Genomic DNA, 21,005 nt, shown 5'->3' with positions numbered 1-21,005 from the left:
AAATATTTAAAAAGTTGGCAGTCAGATAGTTATCCAGCTACATGGTGTGGAATATTGACCCCCTTATTTCCTAAAATATGGGTGGGTGTTTCTGACATCATGCCCATATTCTATGATGACGACTGCTGTTGGATCATATGCAGTAGCATCCCTTTGCCCCTTTTCTGGATGTGCATGTTGCTGTGAAGAGGTGAAGCGACGCATAGGCTGCAAGAAACCATGAAGGGAGGAGACAGGGAAATGTTGGAGATAATGTAGTGTGCTATATAAATGTAGGACAGAGTGTAAAGTTGCGCAGATCCTACTGTGACATGCAACTGCTGATGCCTAAAGCTACCACACAGCTTTGTTTTCAAGCATGAGATAAAAATATTTATATTCATATTGATACCGATATATCTTAGTGAATGGCTAAGAGTCCCCTAACAAAATTTCACAGAATAAGAGTCATAATGCTTTAAAGTTTTTTCAAGAGAATTTTGGCAACCTCTCTAGCAAATCTAATATGCAGATGACTGCTTTGCTAAATCTGTTTAATAGGAAACTATTTAACGGGAGACAGCATGAGATTATTTGGAATACAAGTTTCATGGTTTCCAAATATACTGAACTCACCTGTGATCGAGTTACAATTATTAAAGCATATAGCACAGGCATAGAACAACTCTCGAGACACTCCTATGCTTGTGTACATACACAAATGTGAATTCACGTTCGATCTAGGGTTACGTCTGCTTGTGTTCACTACTAAAAGATGAGAGAATGAACCGCAAGTTATTCCTGGAGTAATTAATCCTCTTCAGGGATGATGTTTCAAATCCAGATTAGTTCTTCCAATTATATGTGTGGATCATATGTGTGTGTAAATGGGGTTTCAAAAGAATTACAGCATTGAGCATGAGCACAAATAGAAACTGTGCCCCAGTTAATCCTGGTCTAGTACCAACAGTGTAAAAAGAACATGGAATGAAGTCAGACTAACTAATCCAAAACGAAATAGTGGATGTATGCGTGTAAATAGTGGTAAAACTATTATACTGCATTTGTTTTTTTTCTCAAAATAACATCATAATTCAGTTAGAAGTATCAGGGTTGAGCCAAGTGATAAACCAAAATGTAATCTTGATAATAGAGCATAGAGGCATGCTGTCTCCATGCATTCAATGTATTCTCAGACTTTCTGGAGAGCCTGTCTTGTTATATTAGGAATAAACCAGCTTTGTTTCATACAGTATTTACAAAACCTTAAATGCGTTTGTCATTCTTAGTTGATAGTGATCTGGGGGGGGGGGGGGGGGGGCGCTATCTATGTGAGTACAGCTCTTAAATAAAGCTGCAGAGTGTGCTAGCCAGATACAGTTGCCTGCTTTGCCATCTGGTGCACATTGTTTTCATATTGCTGGTAAATTCTCCAGCTGGTAATCTCGATTGGGCTGACAGACACAGCTGCTCTTCGCAGTTCTCTTTTAAATTATGCTTTTGACCTGCCTTGAAGAGAGTTAATCCCTCTCCCTTTCTTCCTCCTTTGAGTCTGTGGCTGCAAATGCTTTCCAGAGAAAACCCCCCAAAATGCCTTGGCTGCTGACTTCTGTTGATCAAAAAATAATCTGCTCTGTCATAAAGGCAGGAATTCTGCTGAATTTGAGCAAGACAAAGTTAAAGATGGGATAGTGTGCTGAAAATAGACAATGATGTACAGCAAAGGCAAATATGTTTTCCTTAGCACTGGTTTTGTCTTTTGTCCAAACGTCTCCAAGTATTTTATTGCGGTTACAACTGTTGGGTTGGGCATATAATCACTTCTGTGACTCGCACAGCCCTGTTTCTCTTGGGATACGGTTGGAACAGGTGCCGGACTCTAGAACACTGCTATAGAAACTCCAGATGCCTGCAGTAGGGCTTTCCCCTGCCTTCCCAGCCATGCATTTCAGATCTACCCTGACTTACTCATCTTCTCACACTCTTTTAGCAGATTATTTCTGTACATTTTTTTCTTTTTGTCACAGAGATGTGCACCTCACACAATTAGAAAGCCATGAAACACCTTGATTCAGCTCAAAAGTGACCCAGAACGGAAGATGTTTTAGAGGAAACTAACTGATAGCATCAGCCTCTCAGATGCACAAACCTGTCAAAAAAGCTGACCATTTCAATAAATAACAATTTCAATTTCCAATCAGATTTCTTTTCAAGAGGGCTGCTGGATGTTCTGTGATGGGACTCATGTCATTTTGATTAACAGCTGCTTTGATCAACACGATTGTTCTTTGATTGATGATATATATATATAGATATAGATATGTACATTTATTTAAATTATTTATATATATATAGATATAGAGGCAGGAGGTTGAAGTAGGGAAAATGTGAAGGCACCATACTCTCTCTCATATCAGACCCTGCAATCTTCTTCTCTTCTATACCTCTCTTCCCTCTGTCATTTGTTTTGTTCTGTCCCTTTCCATTTTATCTCAGCGCCTCCACTATTCTCACCCCTTTCTCCCCTTTCACCTTCTCTTTGCCACTCTAGTTCTCTTATGTCCATATCCCCCAAGTATCTCATCTCCCCATAACCCTACTCTTCACCTCTCCCTCTCGCCTGCATTGGGCCATGGCAGGTCCCTGTGGCTCCTGTTTAATAAGGAAGAATAGACTGATGTGGGAGAGGAACAGTCATGGAAACTAGGAGCATGTAGTGTTACTATTTCATCAAGGCTTTTCTTTGGCAAAATAGGCTCAATCATCTGCCGCTGTTCATAAGAACATAAGTTGCCATACTGGGACAGACCGAGGGTCCATCAAGCCCAGCATCCTGTTTCCAACAGTGGCCAATCAAGGATATAAGTACCTGGCAAGTAACCAAACATCAAATAAATCCTGTGCTACTAATGCCGGTAATAAGCAGTGGCTATTCCCTAAGTTAACTTGATTAATATCAGTTTATTGACTTCTCCAGGAACTTGTCCAAACCTTTTTTTAAACCCAGTTACTATAATCATCTTAACCACATCCTCTGGCAACAAATTCCAGGGCTTAATAGTACGTTCAGTAAAAAATAATTTTCTCTGATTTGTTTTAAATGTGCTACTTGCGAACTTCATGGAGTGCTCCATAGTCCTTGTATTATCTGAAAGAGTAAATAAGTGATCACATTTACCCGTTCTAGTCCTAATGATTTTATAGACCTCTATCAAATCCTCCCTCACCTGTCTCTTCTCTAAGTTGAACCTCTTTAGACTTTCCTCATAGGGGAGCCGTTCCAGACCATTTATCATTTTGGTCGCCCTTCTCTGTACCTTCTCCAGTACAACTATATCTTTTTTGAGATGTGGCGATCAGAATTACACACAGTATTCAAGGTGCCGTCTCACCATTGAGCAATACAGAGTTAAGACATTCTCCATTTTATTCATCATTCTTTTCCTAATAATTCCTAACATTCTGTTTGCTTTTTTGACCCATGCAGCACACTGAGTCAATGATTTCAATATATTGTCTACGTAATGCCTAGATCTTTTTTTCTGGGTGGTAACTCCTATTATGGAACCTAACATCATGTAAGTACAGTGTGGGTTATTTTTCTATATGTGCATCACTTTGCACTTAAGTTTTATCTGCCATTTTGATGCCTAGTCTTCTAGTCTCGCAAGGTCTTCCTGCAATTTATCACAATTGATTTATTATTTACAACTCTGAATGATTTTGTATGGTCTGCAAATTTGATGACTTCTCTCGTCATTCCCCATTCCAGATCATTTATAAATATTAATATTAAAAAGTGCCGGTCCAAGTACAGATCCCTGAGACTCCACTATTTACCTTTCTCCCCTGAGAAAACTCACTATTTAATCCTACTGTCTATTTCCTGTCTTTTAACCAGTTTGTAATCCACAAAAGGACATTGCCTCTTATCCGATGACATTTTAATTTTCTTAGTAATGTGTCATGGGGGATTTTGTCAAACGCCTTCTGGAAATCCAAATATACTACATCTACTAGCTCACTTTTATCCACATGTTTATTAACCCCTTCCAAATAATGTAGCAGATTTGTGAAGCAAGACTTCCATTGGGTAGATCCATGCTGGCTGTGTCCCATTAAACCATGTCTTTCTATATGCTCTGTGATTTTGATCTTTAGAATAGTTTCCATGATTTTTCCCGGCACTGAAGTCAGGCTCACAGGTCTAAAGTTTTCCAGATCACTCCTGGAGCCCTTTTTAAATATTGGGGTTACATTGGCCACCCTCCAATCTTCAGGTACAATGGACGATTTTAAGCCACATCACTGGAAGGAAGTGAAGTCTGCTGCATCTGCAGCCATGTGGTCAGCCCACTAGCTAAGGCCTGCCCACCATTTTTCTTTCCCCATCTCCCTCCATCCTGTACAGGATAAACCCCTCCCTCCCCCACACCAACCAGTAAGATTGGAGAAGGGCAAGTCTCTTTACCCTCAGTTACCTCAGGTACGAAATTAAATTGTAAGCCCTCTGGGGATAGAGAAATACCTATAGGACTTGAATGTAATCTGCTTTGAAGTGCCGAAAAGCGGAATATAAATTATAAAATAAAATAAATAAGGTAGGGCATGCCTGGGCCAGCAGCAGCATTCATGGTGTGATGAGGCGGGGACCCCAATGTCCTGTTACCACTTCTGCCTGTACACCGTTGGTACAAAAAGGAAAAGGGAATTCTGCAGGTGCGGGCAGCCACCCATAAAGATTTGAAAACACAGTAGATTGAACTTGGAACACAATATCTCTCTAGTGGCTTTTCTTTTGAATGGAGCATTACCCACGGTATTCTCTGAAATCAAACTTTCATACTTTCAAGTTTTCTATCTAATTTGAAATCTCTGATGAGTAGCCTCCAGCTGGAACTTTATGAAGTGCTTTAAGAATTACAAAACCATACCAAAGAGTTTTTACAAAATTCAAACATAAACATGAAATGCCTCTCAAAGTTTCATTAACATGTGCATGTCTTAAAATGTAAACTTGCCAGTTTCTGGCTCTCTTGTTTGGTCTTTTTCATTGGTCTCATATTTTTATCTGATTTTTTTTTCTCCATATTTTATGGTATAAAAAATATGACCTCTTCATTAACATCACAGTGCCTATTTTTCAGGAATCTCATTCTGCGAATCCAGTCTTCAGCTGTTTATTACATTTATACTTTATATATGTGATTGTGATTTCTAATGAATGTCAGCAGAGCAATAATCTGATTTTGTTATATTCTTAATGGTAAGAGTGGCTAAATGGGAAGAGATTTTAAATCTTTATATTTAATTCCATATTTATATTTAATTTTACATTATTAATGTAAAGTAGAACAATATAAAGTAGTACTAAATTTTATTTCTATTGAGCAACAAAATTCTATTAAGAAATTTGCGAGTACTGCATTTTCAAAGGAGTTTTACATGTAAGTAACATGAATATGCATATATGTGATTTAATAACTTCAGTGTATGCATATTTTACTCCTGGGGGAGTTCTGCACAAAAAAAATGGAAAATTCTAAATTCTTTATATTGGTCAAAATAACACAATATACATGACAGTCTTTAAGTAATTTAATTTAAAATGTGAAACAGAAAAAAATTATTACTAAAAGATGCCGAGTTTTAAATATTTTGAGCAGAATTTCCCTAGAAGTACATTTTAAGAGAGTCCCTTCCACCCTCTCTCCCCCTACTCCCCTGGCCAGTCTTCTTTCACTTTGCTTTCTCAGGTCCACCAACTCCTCCACCCTCCACTATCTCTCCCCTTCCCCACTAGGCTCAACCCCTTCCACTCTGTCTCCATTCCCAGAGTTTGACCCCTCACAAGGCTCCCTGTCTCTTACTCACACACACACAGGCTCCCTTTCTCTGGTGCACATTCACACCCCTTCATACAAGCTTCCTCTTTTTTTCTCTCTCACACACACACACACATCCCCTCATATAGGCTCCCTCTCTCACTTGCAAAGGCTTCCTCTTGCACATACAGCCATAGAGGCTGCCTTTCTCTCTCATGCATATGCCCTCACATAGGCTACCTATCTCTCTCTCTCACACACCTCTGTGCACATCAGCTCCCAATCTCTCACGCATATACACACTCCTTCACAATCTCCTCACATAGACTCCATCTCTCTCTGGCACACCCACCCTCGCATATGCTCTCACACACACTCACACTGGCTCGCAGTCGTACACACATATCCCTACACAGCCTCTCAGTCTCTCATCACACTCTACACACAGACTCACTCTCACCAGGGGGCACGCTGGGGGGGTTTGCTGCTTTCTTCGTCGCTGCAACGTGGCACTCTAGGGCCTGCTGCTTCCTTCTTTGCCGCAAGCAAGATGGGCTTTGCTTGCGACACGCCAGGGCCTGCTGCTTGCTTCTTTGCCACGAGTGAGACGGGCTCCGCTCACAGCATGCCAGCCTCCTCCAAATTCTGCGCAGAAAATGGAAATTCTACACAGGAGGGGAATTATACACAAATTCTGCATTGCACAGTAGCGCAGAATTCCCCCAGGACTACTAATATTTTTAGTTTCATGTGTAACGTCTACTGGGGGGAAAAAGGGATGGTCTAGAGGCATTCCAGGGAGAGGTTGAAAATTATGCACGGTAGGTACTATTTTGTAAGAAATATATTCCTATACATTAGCAAAGTTGTTTGTATACTTTCATATCTGCTAATGGACTCATGCAGGTGAAATTGGACATATCTGTAGTCTGCAATTTTTTGAGCAGGATGAAATGATGAGGGCTCAGGATGAAGTACTAGAGGATCTAGGTGACCTGGAGGTCTGGGTGAATTGATGGAGGTATCCAAGTACATGCGCAAGTTTTTTCAAAATGGTATACACGCATACTTTATAAAATATCTGCTTCCACATTTAATTCTGGGTGTTTATTTCCTCTGTATCACAATTATTTTGCGTATAAAATATACACATGTATGTTTATAAAATGAGTAAATAAATTATGTGTTTTATTGCAGTGGAAAGATATACATGAACTCAATAATACGCGTGTACTTTCGGAGCAAAAATATGCATTATTTTATAAACTGTGCAGTTGCCACCTCACAGTTTATAAAATACTAGAATTAATCACCGCACATCCAATTACACACGCAGATGCTGTACCATGGATAGGTTTGAAAGTTAGGCTCCAAATTTAGTTACAGTAACTTGTTACAAACTGTAGTTCTGTAGATGTTAGAACAGAGTGAACCTATAAGGTTATATTTGGGAGTGGGTTTTTTTTTTTTTTTTAAGATGCAATCTGGCTGTCACACATCATTAAGCAACACAGATGGGTTTTGTAAAATGAGATGGATTAAGTTTCAATAAATCTTTTTAAATTGTAAAAATATGAATTTGCAGCTAGCAAGAAAGGAAAAGGGGCTCAAAAAAAGGAAAACAAAGCAGAATTTTAGCAAGAGAGAAGATAACAAAGAAGGCAGCAGATAGCTGGTATAAAGATATTGAATACAGATATTGTAAAATTCATTCAAGAGAATGAGACCGAAAGAAGAATGACACATGTTTTGTGTTACACAATTTTAGAAAGAGCAGGGTGGGAAGGTTAAGAGAGAAAGTGAAGACCTATGTATCAGATGATCTACTTAACTAATCAGTAGTTCAGAAAACTTTTGACTGGTTAATAGACTATTTCAGGGACTAAGGAGGAAAATATACAAGGACCTCTTGACCAATGTGTTCCTCATAAATAAAGATATCTAGACTGTCCCTTTTTCTTTAGGTAGACATAAAGCGGGAGAAAAATTAATAGAGAATGCAGTTTTGTAGAGTTACATGCCCAGTCTGCTTAACTCAAACATATTTTATGCAAGTCCTCATGAGAGAGATGACTCCTTGTAAGTGAACATCTTTCCTCTATGTAACTCCAAAAGATATTGCATATTACAGTCTTGGCAATTAAAAATTATAAAGCTGTACTTGTCTTTTGTTTACGTCTTTGAAGTAGATTATGGATTGGTGGGGTGACTTATGCCACAATTTGTTGCAGACTACCCACATTAATTAGCAGCCAGTACTCCATGGATGTACAATATCTAGTAAGCATGTTTGTGGTTGTTGAGTTCTAAAGGCTACTTATACGTCATTCCATGAAATAGCAAGGATATACACACTGCATTTTGTCATATGGGAAAGAGATGCAGTGCTCTGCAAAATAAATGGCTTTATGATACATGTATTTTTTAAATTTGTTTTAACTCTTTGGCATGAACAAACACAATAGCAGAGTAGTTTATCTTTACATAAGTAGGTTTTTCCCAGCCGTTAAGCATAACAGGAAATTAGTATTTTTGGGTTGTCTTGGATAGATGGGATCTTCAGCTTTTGCCCCCACCTTTTCCTGTCTGCTGCTCTCCTCTGCATTTCCTGCCTCTCTCATTTCTACATCTTTAAATATTCATTATATAGCCCACCTTTTAAAGGGATCACACTTCCAATCCCTGCTGAACCCTGATCCACTGTACAGGATTGGGATGCAAGTTCGATGGGGACAGGCTTAAAGATGATCACTCTTAAAAAAAAAAAATAAACAGTCCACACTCCAAATGTTCAAACAGCAAATAGCTTTTAGCAAAGAAAATCAACATTTCAATAGATACAAAGAGAGAGACAGTCCAGATTACAAAAGCAGAAACAAATTTATTGAATTCCTCATACAGGCAGATACAGTTACTTTTGCTGCTTAAGTCAATTCAGATCCACAAAAGAATTTAAGAATATCCTTCTTGTGTTCCCAACATACAGTGCCATATGAAAAGAGGGGCAGTAAATTCTGAGGGGAGGGGTAGACAGGGCAAATATGTGAATAGTGCAAAATACAATTGATTTAACAGAAAAAAATCAAAGGATATTAAAACTCTCGGTAGTCTCAAAGGTACAGTTTTAAATTGAACATCGATGCCTCAGTCCCATCCATGCCCTTGATCACATCGAGTGTGTGGCTATCCGCCCCCCCCCCCCCCCCGATGCCATCGAGGTGTGTGGCCTCAATGCCATCGCGTTGGGGAGCTGCCTCGATACCATCGAGGCCCTTGATGCCTTCGAGGTGCGGGGCTGCCATGAAGGCTATTGGGCATGGTGGCCACTGATGCCTTTCATTGCTGCTCTCAGTAATGTTAGGCACCACCAACGAAGCACTGAGATCGCTATTGAGTGCCCTGGTAATCCCCGAGGCCATCAACCGCCAGGGCTTTTGAGAGCCCTCGAGGGCCAATGAAGACCTCAAGCGACAGGAATTTCAGCCTTGAACGGATCGAGCACTGGGGTTGCCATTTACTCAAGGTACCCTGGTATGCTGAGGCATCCGGGCGCAGTGGTCTGGTGCCATCAAGGCTCCTTGGCGGTGTCCCGATGGGGCACGAGGGGCATTGTGCTGTCCCATCACTGGCCTACAGCTATCGGGCACCATAGATGCTGATAATCTCAGGGCACTGAGCTGCTAGAATTGGGGGGCATCGGAGGCCCTGCCCAGATTCGTGCGCCATTGGTGTTAATGAGCGCTAGTGAGTCAGCCATAGCCGCTGGCAAGGGATGCCATCGAGCTTGCAGCATCAACGTCTTTGGATGGATAGGTGAGCTGAGGGGAACAGTCGATGGCATAGGCAGTCATCGCTTTCTCTGGGCACCGATGGTGCATGTCAGGGCTGCAAAGCCTCTGCTTGCAGGCACCCCTGGCATCCTTGGTACCGCTTGATCCATCAATGCCTTCGGGCACCGGGGTCCCTATTGTGCTGCCCGGCTGTTGAGGTCCAAGGCTGCCTTTGGTGCTGGGGCAAGATTAGGTCAAGTGCCATCGAAGCCTTGGGTGCAGTGTCATTTGGTGACCTTGATGTGATCCAACGTTGGTGAGCACGAAAGTGCTATGGGTCCTACGGGTGCCATCACCACTGTTGGTACCAGTGGTCGTGGTCGGATGCCTCAGGACATGACCATAGAGCACCATGGGCACTGTCATTCGTCATGAACTTCGCTGCTGTCATTCCATGAGGGAAACAGCAGTGAGCCATTCCCGACACAGTTCAGGGGTTCTTTGATAAAGCTCCAACAGTGTTCACTTTGATACAGCTCCAACACTACTCTCTGCATCAGTGGCGGGGGTGGAAGGAAATTAGAATCAAAAAGCTACCAATAAGGGCCCTGAACTCAGCAGTCGGAGTAACAGATAAGTATGAGAAAATAAGTGTGAAAGCTTGCTGGGCAGACTGGATGGGCCTTATTGGCCTTCTTCTGCCGTCAATGCTATGTTTCTCCCATCCAGGTGTCACCTTTAATAACTTCTGAGCTCAATGTGTGTTTTTTGATAGGAGCCACTATTGCCAGTCATTTTCGCCTGCGGGACCCTACCTCAGGGAGGGAGGTTCTAATCCATTTAATTGGCGAGTATGCCTTTCAACCTATCGCCATATCCCATGGCTGAGGGAGTTGGGGATGAGGGACCCCGCTCTTTGGTGGCAGTGGTTTGCAGTGGTCTGCAGACAGGGGAGTCCTGATTCATGCAATGATTTTTCCATTTACTGGATCTTGTGCTTCCTTGGGGGAAATATATGCTATCATGGATGAGGTATTAATACTTAAGCCAGGTTCGGGACAATCTGTTCTGAGATCGCCCTTGCCCTGTCCTGCTACTTTTAGGGTTTCCTGGCCGTTGAAGAAATCCTGTTCGAAAGGGGTTTGCTCTTGCGGCACACCTCCCCCCCGGCTTCCTGTCTCTTAGTGGAGTGTTTCTGGATTTCTTCCCTGTGGCATTCGCTCTCAGCTTCAGCTGTTCTTATTAATTTAGATTTTTATATTCCACTTTTCACCCTCTTTTCAGCACTTCAAAGCAGATTTCATTTCAGGTACTGTAAGTATTTCCCCATCCCCGCTGGTCCATAGCCGCTGCTGTAACCACTAGGCTACTCCTCCACTCTAAGCAGGCTGAGGGCTCTGTCTCAGTGGGTAACTCCATACTGGAATCGGCAGTGAGTTATTTGCTTGGAGTTGTGTTATACAGCCTAGTGACTTGTGCTTACCCCGGCAGTCTATCCTTGGAGAACACCTGTTGCAGGTAAGCAACTCTGCTTTCCCTGTACGTACCAGAATCAGTCCAGGACACCTGGGTTGTGACTCCGCACCAGTAGGTGGAGACAGAGCAAAACTTGTGGGCGGAGCCATATATGCCCCTGTGCCAGTCACAGCCCCTCAGTCTTACTCTGTCTCCAGTAGGTGGTGCAGGTGCGGTCACAGCCTCGGCCTGCACTGATTCTGGTAGTCAGTCAGGTTTTTTGGAATTTTTTTCTTTAAATTTGGTTTTGGAAACTTTTCATCTAGATAAAGAAGATTTTGGTTTTGGAAATGTTTTCTTCTAAAGAAAGAAGACTCCCTCGTCCTGAGAGCCTCCCAGGGGGGTTGGGAGGTTCTGAGGGGACCATCCCCCCCTGGTAGAGGCCGCTGCTGAGGGTCGAGGACCCGGCCCTTGCTGGCAGCAGCGTCGGGGGTGACACCGGGGAGCCCGGTTCACTCACCCCCGCTGGAGCAGGCACGTCAGGACCAGGGACAGCATCCAAGCGGCAAGCGCAAGTACAAAAAAAAAAAAAAAATCTGTTTTGTTTTTACTTTGCGGCTTCCTCGACTCGCCGGCTCTCCGTCCTTCGCGGCTTCGTTCCGGGGGGGGGTTGATTTTTACTGTAGATCCCTTCTGGGCACTGGCCGGTCGTGTGGGGGATGCCGGTTCTCCGTCCTTCGTGGCTTCCTTCCGTGGGGGAGGTGAATTTTTTGATACTGCAGATCCCTTCTGGGCACGTGCCGGTCGCGTGGGGGATGCCGCGTGGAGCCTCCTGCCGCGTGTGCGGCCCGGCGCACACACCTGTATAGGGACGGCGTGTGTTTTTTCACGGGTCTCGGGCGGCGGGGGCCGTCCGAGACAGGTCGGTGAGCGCGGATTCGACCAGCGTCGGGGCTGCCGTGTGATGAGCAGGCAGGGGATAGCTCAGCTGTTTCGTCCCGCTGAGCGCCGTTCCCGCTAAGCGCGGGAACGGCGGCCATTTTAGGTGCAGTTAGTCAGGCCGCGCTGAAGGCCTTAGAAAATGGAGGTCTCCCTCCGGATCTTCCCCGCAGCAGCGAGCCCCCGGGAAGCCCTCCCCGGGGAGGGGGGGGGCTGCTTCTCCGGTTTAGATGGAAGGGGCCTCCTCTGTTTCGGAGGCCTCCCCTTTTCTTCGGATTTCCTGAAGTGCAAAAGATCAAGGTAGCAGAGGAGGAAAGCGGGGAAAGGATCTGAAAAGCCCTACGATCCTCCAAAGCGGAAGTGCCCGGTGCGGGCAGACCGCAGGAGACGGACTCCGGAGCCCTCCGGTCCTCCAAGGCAGAAGTGCCCGGTGCCGGGCAGCCCGCAGGAGACGGACTCCGGCTCCTCCTGTTCGGAGGACGCAGCCCCGGCTGGGGGGGCGCTGAGGAGCCGGAGGAAGGGGGGTCAGACCTGCCAGGCACCAGCACAGGTACAGCAGTGGATGGAGTTGACCCCAGAGTAGTCCGCTTGTTCCCATGGGAGGAGTTGGCCCTTTTTTCCCGGCCATCCTGCAGTAATTTGGGGTGGAGGCCCACAGATGGAGTCTTGACCGGGGGCCAAGATGGATCCGGTCTTTTCCAGCTCACCGGTCCAGCAGTGGCCTTCCCGTTCCCCTTTTTCGGCTGCGGACATTTTATTCCGGCAATGGGATACCCCGGAGCGGGGCCTGAAAGTGAGTAGAGCCATGGTCAAGTTGTATCCATTACCAGCAGATACTCTGGAGCTTCTTCGGGTTCCCAGAGTGGACGCAGCGGTGTCGGCGGTAACTACGAGGTCAACGATCCCGGTTACAGGAGCAGCCGTTTTCAAGGATATCCAGGATAGGACAATGGAACTCCAGCTTATGCAAGGGTTTTTCAGGTGTCGGCCTTGGGGGGGGCGCGGCGATTTGTAGTAACTTTGCGCTGTGTGCTGGGTTCCGGTGGACCCAGGTTCTCCAGGCCCACGCGGATCTGTCGGAAGAGGAGGCGCGGCATGCGGATCACCGCAGATTCTCTGTATGACTTGCTCCGGACGGCCGCCAGAGCTATGGTCTCGCCTGGATCAGCGAGGCGCCTCCTCTGGTTTCGGAACTGCGATCCCAGGTAGTCGCGTCCTCCACGTTCGTCGGGACCCTCGTATGGGTATTCTTCCCCCCGGACCCCTCAGTGACAACAGTCCTTTCGGGGGCAGCGGTTCGGTATGCCCTCGCCGCAGCCTCTGTAAGTGGTCCAAATTGTTGGGGTGCGGTTAATGTTGGTTTTCGAGGACGGGGCCAGCGTTACGGCGGACCAGTGGGTCTTCGGTGTGTTAAGTCGCGGCTACGCGTCAGATTTGTTCGAACCCCAGCGGACAAGTTTCTCGTCGCTCCTTGCAAAGCTCCGGAGTAGGAGGCGGCAACGCTAGGCACCATCCGGCGCTTGGAAGTTCAGGAGCTGTGGTTCCGGTCCCGATCCATCAGCATGGCGACGGCCGTTGCTCCATTCGCTTCATCGTTCCAAAGAAAGACGGCACGTCAAGACCGATCCTGGATCTCAAAGGCGTGATCAGATGCCTGCGTGGGAGAAGATTCGTTCGGGGATTGCTTCGGTGTGCTCGGGCACATTCTTGGCTTCCCTAGATCTTACGGAAGCGTCCCTTCACGTGGGACTTCGACCGGAGTCCCAGAAATTCCTGAGGTTCTGCATGCTGGGACGTCCCTATTGTTTCCAGGCGCTGCCGTTTGCTCGCGCAACAGCTCCCTGCACATTCACGAAAGTGATGATGGTGGGGGCGGCGCAGCTACGCTGGGAAGGCTTCCTGGTTCATCCTTGCCGGGACGACTGGCTGATTCGCGCAAAGTCCGAGGGTCAGTGTTGACGGGCGGTGGCCCGGGTCCTACAGATCTTGCAGTCTCTAGGCTGGGTAATCAATTTCGGCAAGAGTCAACGGGTACCGACCCAGACCCTAGAATTCCTCGGAGCGGTCTTCAACAAGAGACAGGGCAAACTGTTCCTACCCCAGGAACGCAGGTGCAAGCTACTGTCTCAGGTGAGGCGGTTGCTGTCTCTTCCCGGTCCTTGGGTCTGCGATTGTCTGACGGTCCTGGTTTCGATGACTTCAACACTCGCCATGGTTCCCTGGGTGCTCGTTCATCGGCGGCCGTTGCAGTCGTCCTTTTCTATCCCGATGGTAGCCGGTCTCGAAGGAGTTCTTCCTGCCTCTTCCACTCGAGGGCCAAGCGAGATCCAGCCTGCGTGGGTGGCACAATTCCAAGCTTGTGGTGTGTCCCTGCTGGTACCCGATTGGGCGGTGGTGACCACGGATGCCAGTCTCTCCGGCTGGGGAGCAGTTTGCCTAGGGAGGTCGGTCCCGGGGCTATGGTCAGCGTCTCAAGCCCAGTGGTCTATCAGCCGACTAGAGACCAGAGTGGTCCGTCTGGCTCTACAAGCCTTCTTACCATTAGTACGGGGAATGGCGGTCCGAGTATTATCGGACAACGCAACCACCGTGACCTACATCAATCATCAAGGAGGGACAAGGAGTCCACAGGTGGCTGTAGAGGCGCAGCTCTTGATGTCAGGGTCAGAGCTAATCTCGGCAGCATCGCAGCCTCCCACGTTGCCAGGGTCGACAATGTCCAGGCGGTTTTTTTCTCAACCGTCACCTCCTCAATCCCAGAGAGTGGGAATTGGGAAGAGCCGTTCCTCTTCATTTGCAAGTCCTGGGGAATGCCCCACATGGGCCTGATGGCCACGTGGCACAACGCATTCGCCCCGAGGTTTACAGTCGGAGTCGAGAAGGGGAGCAGAAGGGGTCGACGTGTTGGTGATTCCCTGGCCGACGGATGTGCGTCTGTACGTGTTCCCGCCGTGGTCCATGCTCGGCAAGATTCTGCAGCGCATAGGATTGCTCCCGTCCAACGTGATCTTGGTAGCACTGGAGTGGCCGCGCCGTCTGTGGTTCGCAGACCTCGTCCAGTTGTCGGTTGCGGCACCCCTCGTCTCCGGGGGTTCGCGGGGCTCCTTCATCAGGGCCCCGCCTGTTTGGAGGATGCGGATCCCCTCTGTCTTGCGGCCTGACTTTTGAGAGGAGTCGGTGGCAGAGAAAAGGTTACTCGGACGCGGTAGTTGCTACGCTGCTGAGGTTCAGGAAGCAGTTCTACGTCCCTGGCTTATGTCCGGGTCGGGGTAGTCTTTGCGGAATGGTGCGTGGAGCGGAGTCTGGATCCCACTTCCGCTGCTATGTCCGATATTCTGGCTTTTCTCCAGGCGGGGCTGGCTAAAGGCTTAGCGTGCCGTTCTCTACGGGTCCAAGTGGCGGCGCTTGGTTGTTTACGAGGTAAGGTCCAGGGAACCTCCCTGGCTCTTCACCCGGATATTTCTCATTTCCTTAGGGGGCTACACTCCTCCGTCCTCCTTTGTGGCCCCTTGGTCCTTCTTGGAATCTCAACTGGGTGCTTACCGCCTTCGGCTCAGCGCTGTTTGAGCCCCTGAAGCGTTCTACGATCAGGGATCTCATGTTGAAGACCGTATTCCTGGTGGCGATTACGTCGGCTCACCGTATCTCGGAATCGTAGGCTCTGTCCTATCGGGAGCCCCTCTAGCACTTTCCGATTCGGGAGTTTCGTTGAGGACGATTCCTTCCTTCCTGCCCAAAGTCGTCTCGGTTTTCCGTTTTGCATCATTCGGTAGAGCTTGCCGTTTTCGCGGTTGGGGAGTCTTCGGACACGAAAACGAAGACCTTAAGAAACCTGGATGTGCGAATCTCTCTTCTTCGCTATCTAAAGGTCACTTATCCTTCTCGGGTGACGGATCATCTGTTTGTGCTGACTTCGGGTCCACAGGAAGGTTCTGCGGCGTCCTGCACGAAGATCGCCCGTTGGTCTAAGGAGGCCGTTGGCTCCGCGTACTTAGTGCGGGGCAATTCACCGCCTGTGGGTCTTCGGGCTCATTCGTCGCGGTCTCATGCTGCGGCTTGAGCGGAATCTTCCCGGGTGTAGCCTCAAGAGATTTGCAGGGCGGCTACCTGGAACTCGTGGCATACCTTCATTACACATTGCCGGTGGGATGTTCAGGCTGCTGAAACTGGGGGGTTTGGAGTGAGGGTTCTCTGAGCGGAACTCTCTGCTTCCCACCCTCGGTAAGTTAGCTCTGGTACATCCCAGGTGTCCTGGACTGATCCTGGTACGTACAGGGAAAGGAAAATTAGTTTCTTACCTGATAATTTTCGTTCCTGTAGTACCAAGGATCAGTCCAGGATCCCGCCCGCAGTGCTACGCTAGTGTAACGGAGAGTCCGCTCATCGATGTGTTTAGGTCAGCTGACCCCTTGTTTCTTCGCTCTCCCGGTTGGGGAGTCCGGTTCCTGTAGGGGTGTTGGAATTTTTCAATTGCAAGTTGGTAAAGTTTGCTCTGGTTACCTTATGGAGTTTTCTACTTTGACATTACGTATGACTGAGGGGCTGTGACTGGCACAGGGGCATATATGGCTCCGCCCACAAGTTTTGCTCTGTCTCCACCTACTGGTGTGGAGTCACAACCCAGGTGTCCTGGACTGATCCTTGGTACTACAGGAACGAAAATTATCAGGTAAGAAACTAATTTTCCTTTATCATATTTGATTAAAAATATTCTTCTCCTAATTTGGATGATTTTGACAATTTATGCTTTGCACTATCATCACTGTATTTAGTTGCAGTGTCAGCTGAAATAACATGAAATTGTAGCTTGCGATCCATTGGAAGTGGTTAAGCACTACAAACAGTTCCAGCATTTGATGGAAGAGGACACTTATTCTTAAGCTATATTTTCCATTGCACTGCAAAGTACAACACTTCTGTGGTAGATGACAAACTCTTTAATCCCATTGGCACCCTTGTAAGCAGCACATCCCTTACTGGAGGGTGGGATTAAGGAGTACTGATAGGAATTTGTGATATTGCAATTTAGATGCATTTTACAGACCTGCAATAAAGCTAAAATTTTATATTCAAGCTGGCAAATAATTCATCATACCAGCCATACATTGCAAAAATAAATTAATGGTATTGGACACATCTACTTGTAGTGAAATGTCCATCTATCCCAGAAAATCTGTTTTCTTTAGGAACTTTTGCATGATGCCTTAAATGTGCAGAAAAGGTGTTATCTATATTAGCGCATATTTTTTACACAGTAGGATACAGAAGAGGAAAAAAGCATAAAGTAATGAAAGAAGAAATCATTTTAAAAGTAATAAACAATTTCCACTTTATGGCACTTCAATAAGAGCTTCAGTGGTTTCCAATCTTTTTTGTGTCTTGGCTCGCTTGGCATTGGGCTCACTTCATCATGGCACACCAGCATCTTCCCTATTCCCCCCCTTCCCGGCATCATTCTCTTTTCTTCCCTCTCCAACCCCTGGCATCTTCACCTTCCCTTTACTCTCCCCGCCCCCTGCATCATCACCTTTATCCTCTTCCCCCCCCTATCTCCCATCCCCTCACATCATCACCATCTTTTCCCCTCTCTTCCCTCCACTACAATCCTCATTTTCTCTCCACCATACTTGGTATCATCACCATCTCCTCCCATCAATCTCTCCCCCAGCATCATCACCTTCTCTACCCCTGCATCATCGCCTTCTCTACCCCTGCATCATCGCCTTCTCTTTCCCCTCTACCCCCTGCATCATCGCCTTCTCTTTCCCCTCTACCCCCTGCATCATCGCCTTCTCTTTCCCCTCTACCCCCTGCATCATCACCTTCTCTTTCCTTTTCTAACCCCTCTACCCCCTGCATCATACCTTCTCTTTCCTTTTCCTTCTACCCCCTGGATCCATCACCTTGTCTTTCCTACCCGCTCCCCTCCTTGGCATCAGTACTTTCTCTTTTCTTCCCTTCCCTCTCCCTCAATACCCCCAGCTTCCTAGCAAATTCAGCTGCCTCTTCCAGCAGCACTTACCTGCTGCTGCTGCTTCTTTCTTCTGTGCCTCTTTCCTTTTGTAATCAGAACTGCATGGGGTCAGCAGGAATTGTGAGACTACAGGGTCCCCCATTCCATTTCAATTGCAGAGGAGAGCCAGCTGAGGGGGAAACGAAACAGCAGCAGACAAGCACTGCTCTCTGACTCCCCCTGCTGGCAGGGGTATATCATGCAGGCCAGCTGTTGAGGAAAAGAGAGATTGAAGACTGTCACTGCACACCAGAGTTACAGCTGCGGCACACCAGTTGGGAAAAGCTGCATTATATTTTGCAACATATTATAAATAGAATTATGAATAGTATTGCATTACTGGGTTAGTATTATGTTCTGTATTTATTACCCTGAATAACAATTGGATCTTTTTCAACTGCTTGCTTATTTTATTTCTACTTTTGTTTTTCTTCTGTTAAAAACAAATTGTTACTTGAGTGGCCAAAGAAAATGTTTTCAGGATATGTGGCAATGCCTGGAGCATTTCTTTGTTTGCAGTTTTGTGTAGTCAGGCAGCTGGAAAAAAAAAACCTAACATAACTTTTAAGCACAGTGTTTATAATGGAAAATGTACTGCTATATATATATACCCCCCCCCCCCCCCCCCCTTTTGTGATTTTATAATCCCTATGGTAATAAAAAGTAAAGGGTGACATATAATCATGTATCTGTTATTCTGAATCATGTCACCTGCCACTAGCTCACTCTGAAATGTTTTGTAGAATATAATCCATCCTGTTCAAATGAAACATGAGAACTAAACACGATTTTACACATCTTGTGAAAATATAGGTGTTTGATTGTGTAGATAGTTCATTATGAATCTGTGCAATGGGAAAGATGGAATTAACTATTCATCAGGTTAGTGCCACCATTCAGAGCCAGCTCTAGGGCAAATGGCATGCTGAGTGATCCCCCAAAACTGATGGCACCCCCTCCCCCCCCCCCCCCCCCCCAGGCCACTCTTCGGCCATGGCAGGATGGGATCCGCTGCGGCCATGACATGGCAGGGATGGGTGATGTTAACAATGCCCAGGGCGTCCCCCCAACTCACAGTACCCCAGGTGACTGCCCAGCATGCCCTACCCAATGTATGGAACTTTTTATTTAACACTTTAAAATTGTAATTTTGCTTTCTTCCTCAGACTCACATTTCAAGACTTCCTCCTGGAGCTGTTGCAGGGCAATCAGTGGCTATCGAAGGAGGGGTCTGCAGGCTGGAGAGCGCCGTGAGCTGAACAACTTTGATGTATGAATATGTCTGAGTACCACCTCACATAATAAGCTTTTTGTCTGTTTTAAAAGATATCGGGCATTTGATTGTTCTTATTTTGTAGGCTTTGTTGCAACCACGTGCACTATTTGACTTGATAAACAAGTGCTGCTGTAGTCTGTAGGCATGTGTGTGTGTGTATGCGTGCACGTGTGCATTGATTTGCTCATAGAAACACAGAAGCTGCTCTTTTCAACAACATAAATAAAGGGCAGGTATGAATTAAAGTATTGTCTATCATACAATACTTAGTTGTTTACAAAGTTTCAGAAAACCTAAGACTATAGAAAACTTTTGATTCCTGTGTAGCATCTGGCATTAATATTTCAGTGCAGAAAGTGCCAGGCAGCAGTGGTAAGTCGTTCAGGTGATTTAACAGTGGCAATGCTTTTGTAAAGGGAGCAAGAATGGGTTTGTAATATTTCACTTAAGTGGAACCAGTGATGACTTTAAATTTGGATTTCATCCCTTGTACAGTCTTTTTAAAAAGGCTTCCCTAACTGAAACCATTCTCCATGGTCCGAGAGCAAAATTAAGAGCAGACGTTTCAAACAGTCTTATAATACAGTTTGTATTTTTCTTCTAAAGCACTTACAAACTTCTGCTAAATGACCAGTCATGGCTTCAGATTTGTATGTATTACAAAATGTTACATACAGAAAGTGTACTGTAATGCATAGATTTTATGTATAACAATATTTCAGAGTAAAACTGTAAATAGGAAAACAGTTTATGGAATGACTCAATATTATTCTTTGTTTCTTGTTTAAATATATTTTTACGACGGAAAATAAAGAAGGTTATTGCAGGATGTGGAAGACACATCTTTTCTGCAGCTGTGTGATATTAACTCTTGTGCGCCTAATTTTCCTTGAAATAACTAAAATTGATTGGGGAAAATTATTCACAATGTATTTCTTATGTTAGCCACCTTTGTTTTATTGTATTTTGTTTTGTAGGAAATGTTAAAAGGAAAAAAAAGACTCTGCAGTTATTATTTGGATAAATAAAGATGGCAACAGTACTTCTTCCAGTAGCGCATTCTCTTCCACAGGCATTGTTGACATTGCTTTGTGCTCTTTGGTGGCATCTCCAAGAGAAAATTGCATGGGCCCTGAATATAAGACAGTTCTGATGAAAATACCCCAAAGCAGTTAAAAATTATAAACAGTTTAATGTTTTAAATGTGTATTTTATTTTTGGTATTTGGAAGGCGTTAGGGGGTTGACACAACACTTTTTTCCTACTCCTTTGGGCTTCCAGCACAAGTGAAACTGGCCTCTGCTGGAGGTTTCAGAACCAATAACATTTGTTCACAACTACTCGGAGGGTTTTTTTTTTCTCCCCGTTTATTATCTTCCCAGCCCAACCAGTGACCATCTTTATCCAGGGTCCACTGACCTGTGGTTCCCTCTGGAACCCAGTTCACATGAATCCTTAGTCCATGCCTTACCCCACCCAGTGGGCTCCAGTGGACCCGAGGAGCAGAATCCAGACTTAGGAATTGAATGAATGGCCTCTTGCAGGGCAGCACAATCACTAAGCCATTAGGCTGGCCTAAAATTTGATTTTAAAGTTCCTTTCTACTTTAAGGAAAACTCTGATAGAATTGTTTTGGTGGAGTACAAAAGTGAGCTGACCTTGACCATGTAAAATGATTGTGTCTTCTGAAGGTATGTATGTGTGTGTGTGTGTGTATATATATATATATATATATATATATATATATA

General features: G+C 45.7%; 1 protein-coding gene across 1 annotated transcript in view; it reads left to right on the top strand.

The window, feature by feature from the left end:
* The window catches only part of TASP1 (taspase 1), a 352,009-nt gene extending 331,923 nt beyond the window's left edge, over positions 1–20,086 (top strand). The window contains exon 14 of the mRNA XM_029593555.1: positions 19,148–20,086. Coding sequence (XP_029449415.1) covers positions 19,148–19,240 — 93 coding nt within the window. The 3' untranslated portion in view covers positions 19,241–20,086. The remainder of the gene's footprint in view (positions 1–19,147) is intronic.
* The last annotated feature ends 919 nt before the right edge of the window (positions 20,087–21,005 follow it).

Source organism: Rhinatrema bivittatum, chromosome 3, assembly GCF_901001135.1.
Source record: "Rhinatrema bivittatum chromosome 3, aRhiBiv1.1, whole genome shotgun sequence".
NCBI lineage: Eukaryota > Metazoa > Chordata > Amphibia > Gymnophiona > Rhinatrematidae > Rhinatrema > Rhinatrema bivittatum.
The sequence above is the reverse complement of the archived record's forward strand: the minus strand, read 5'-3'. Positions and strand labels throughout refer to the sequence as shown.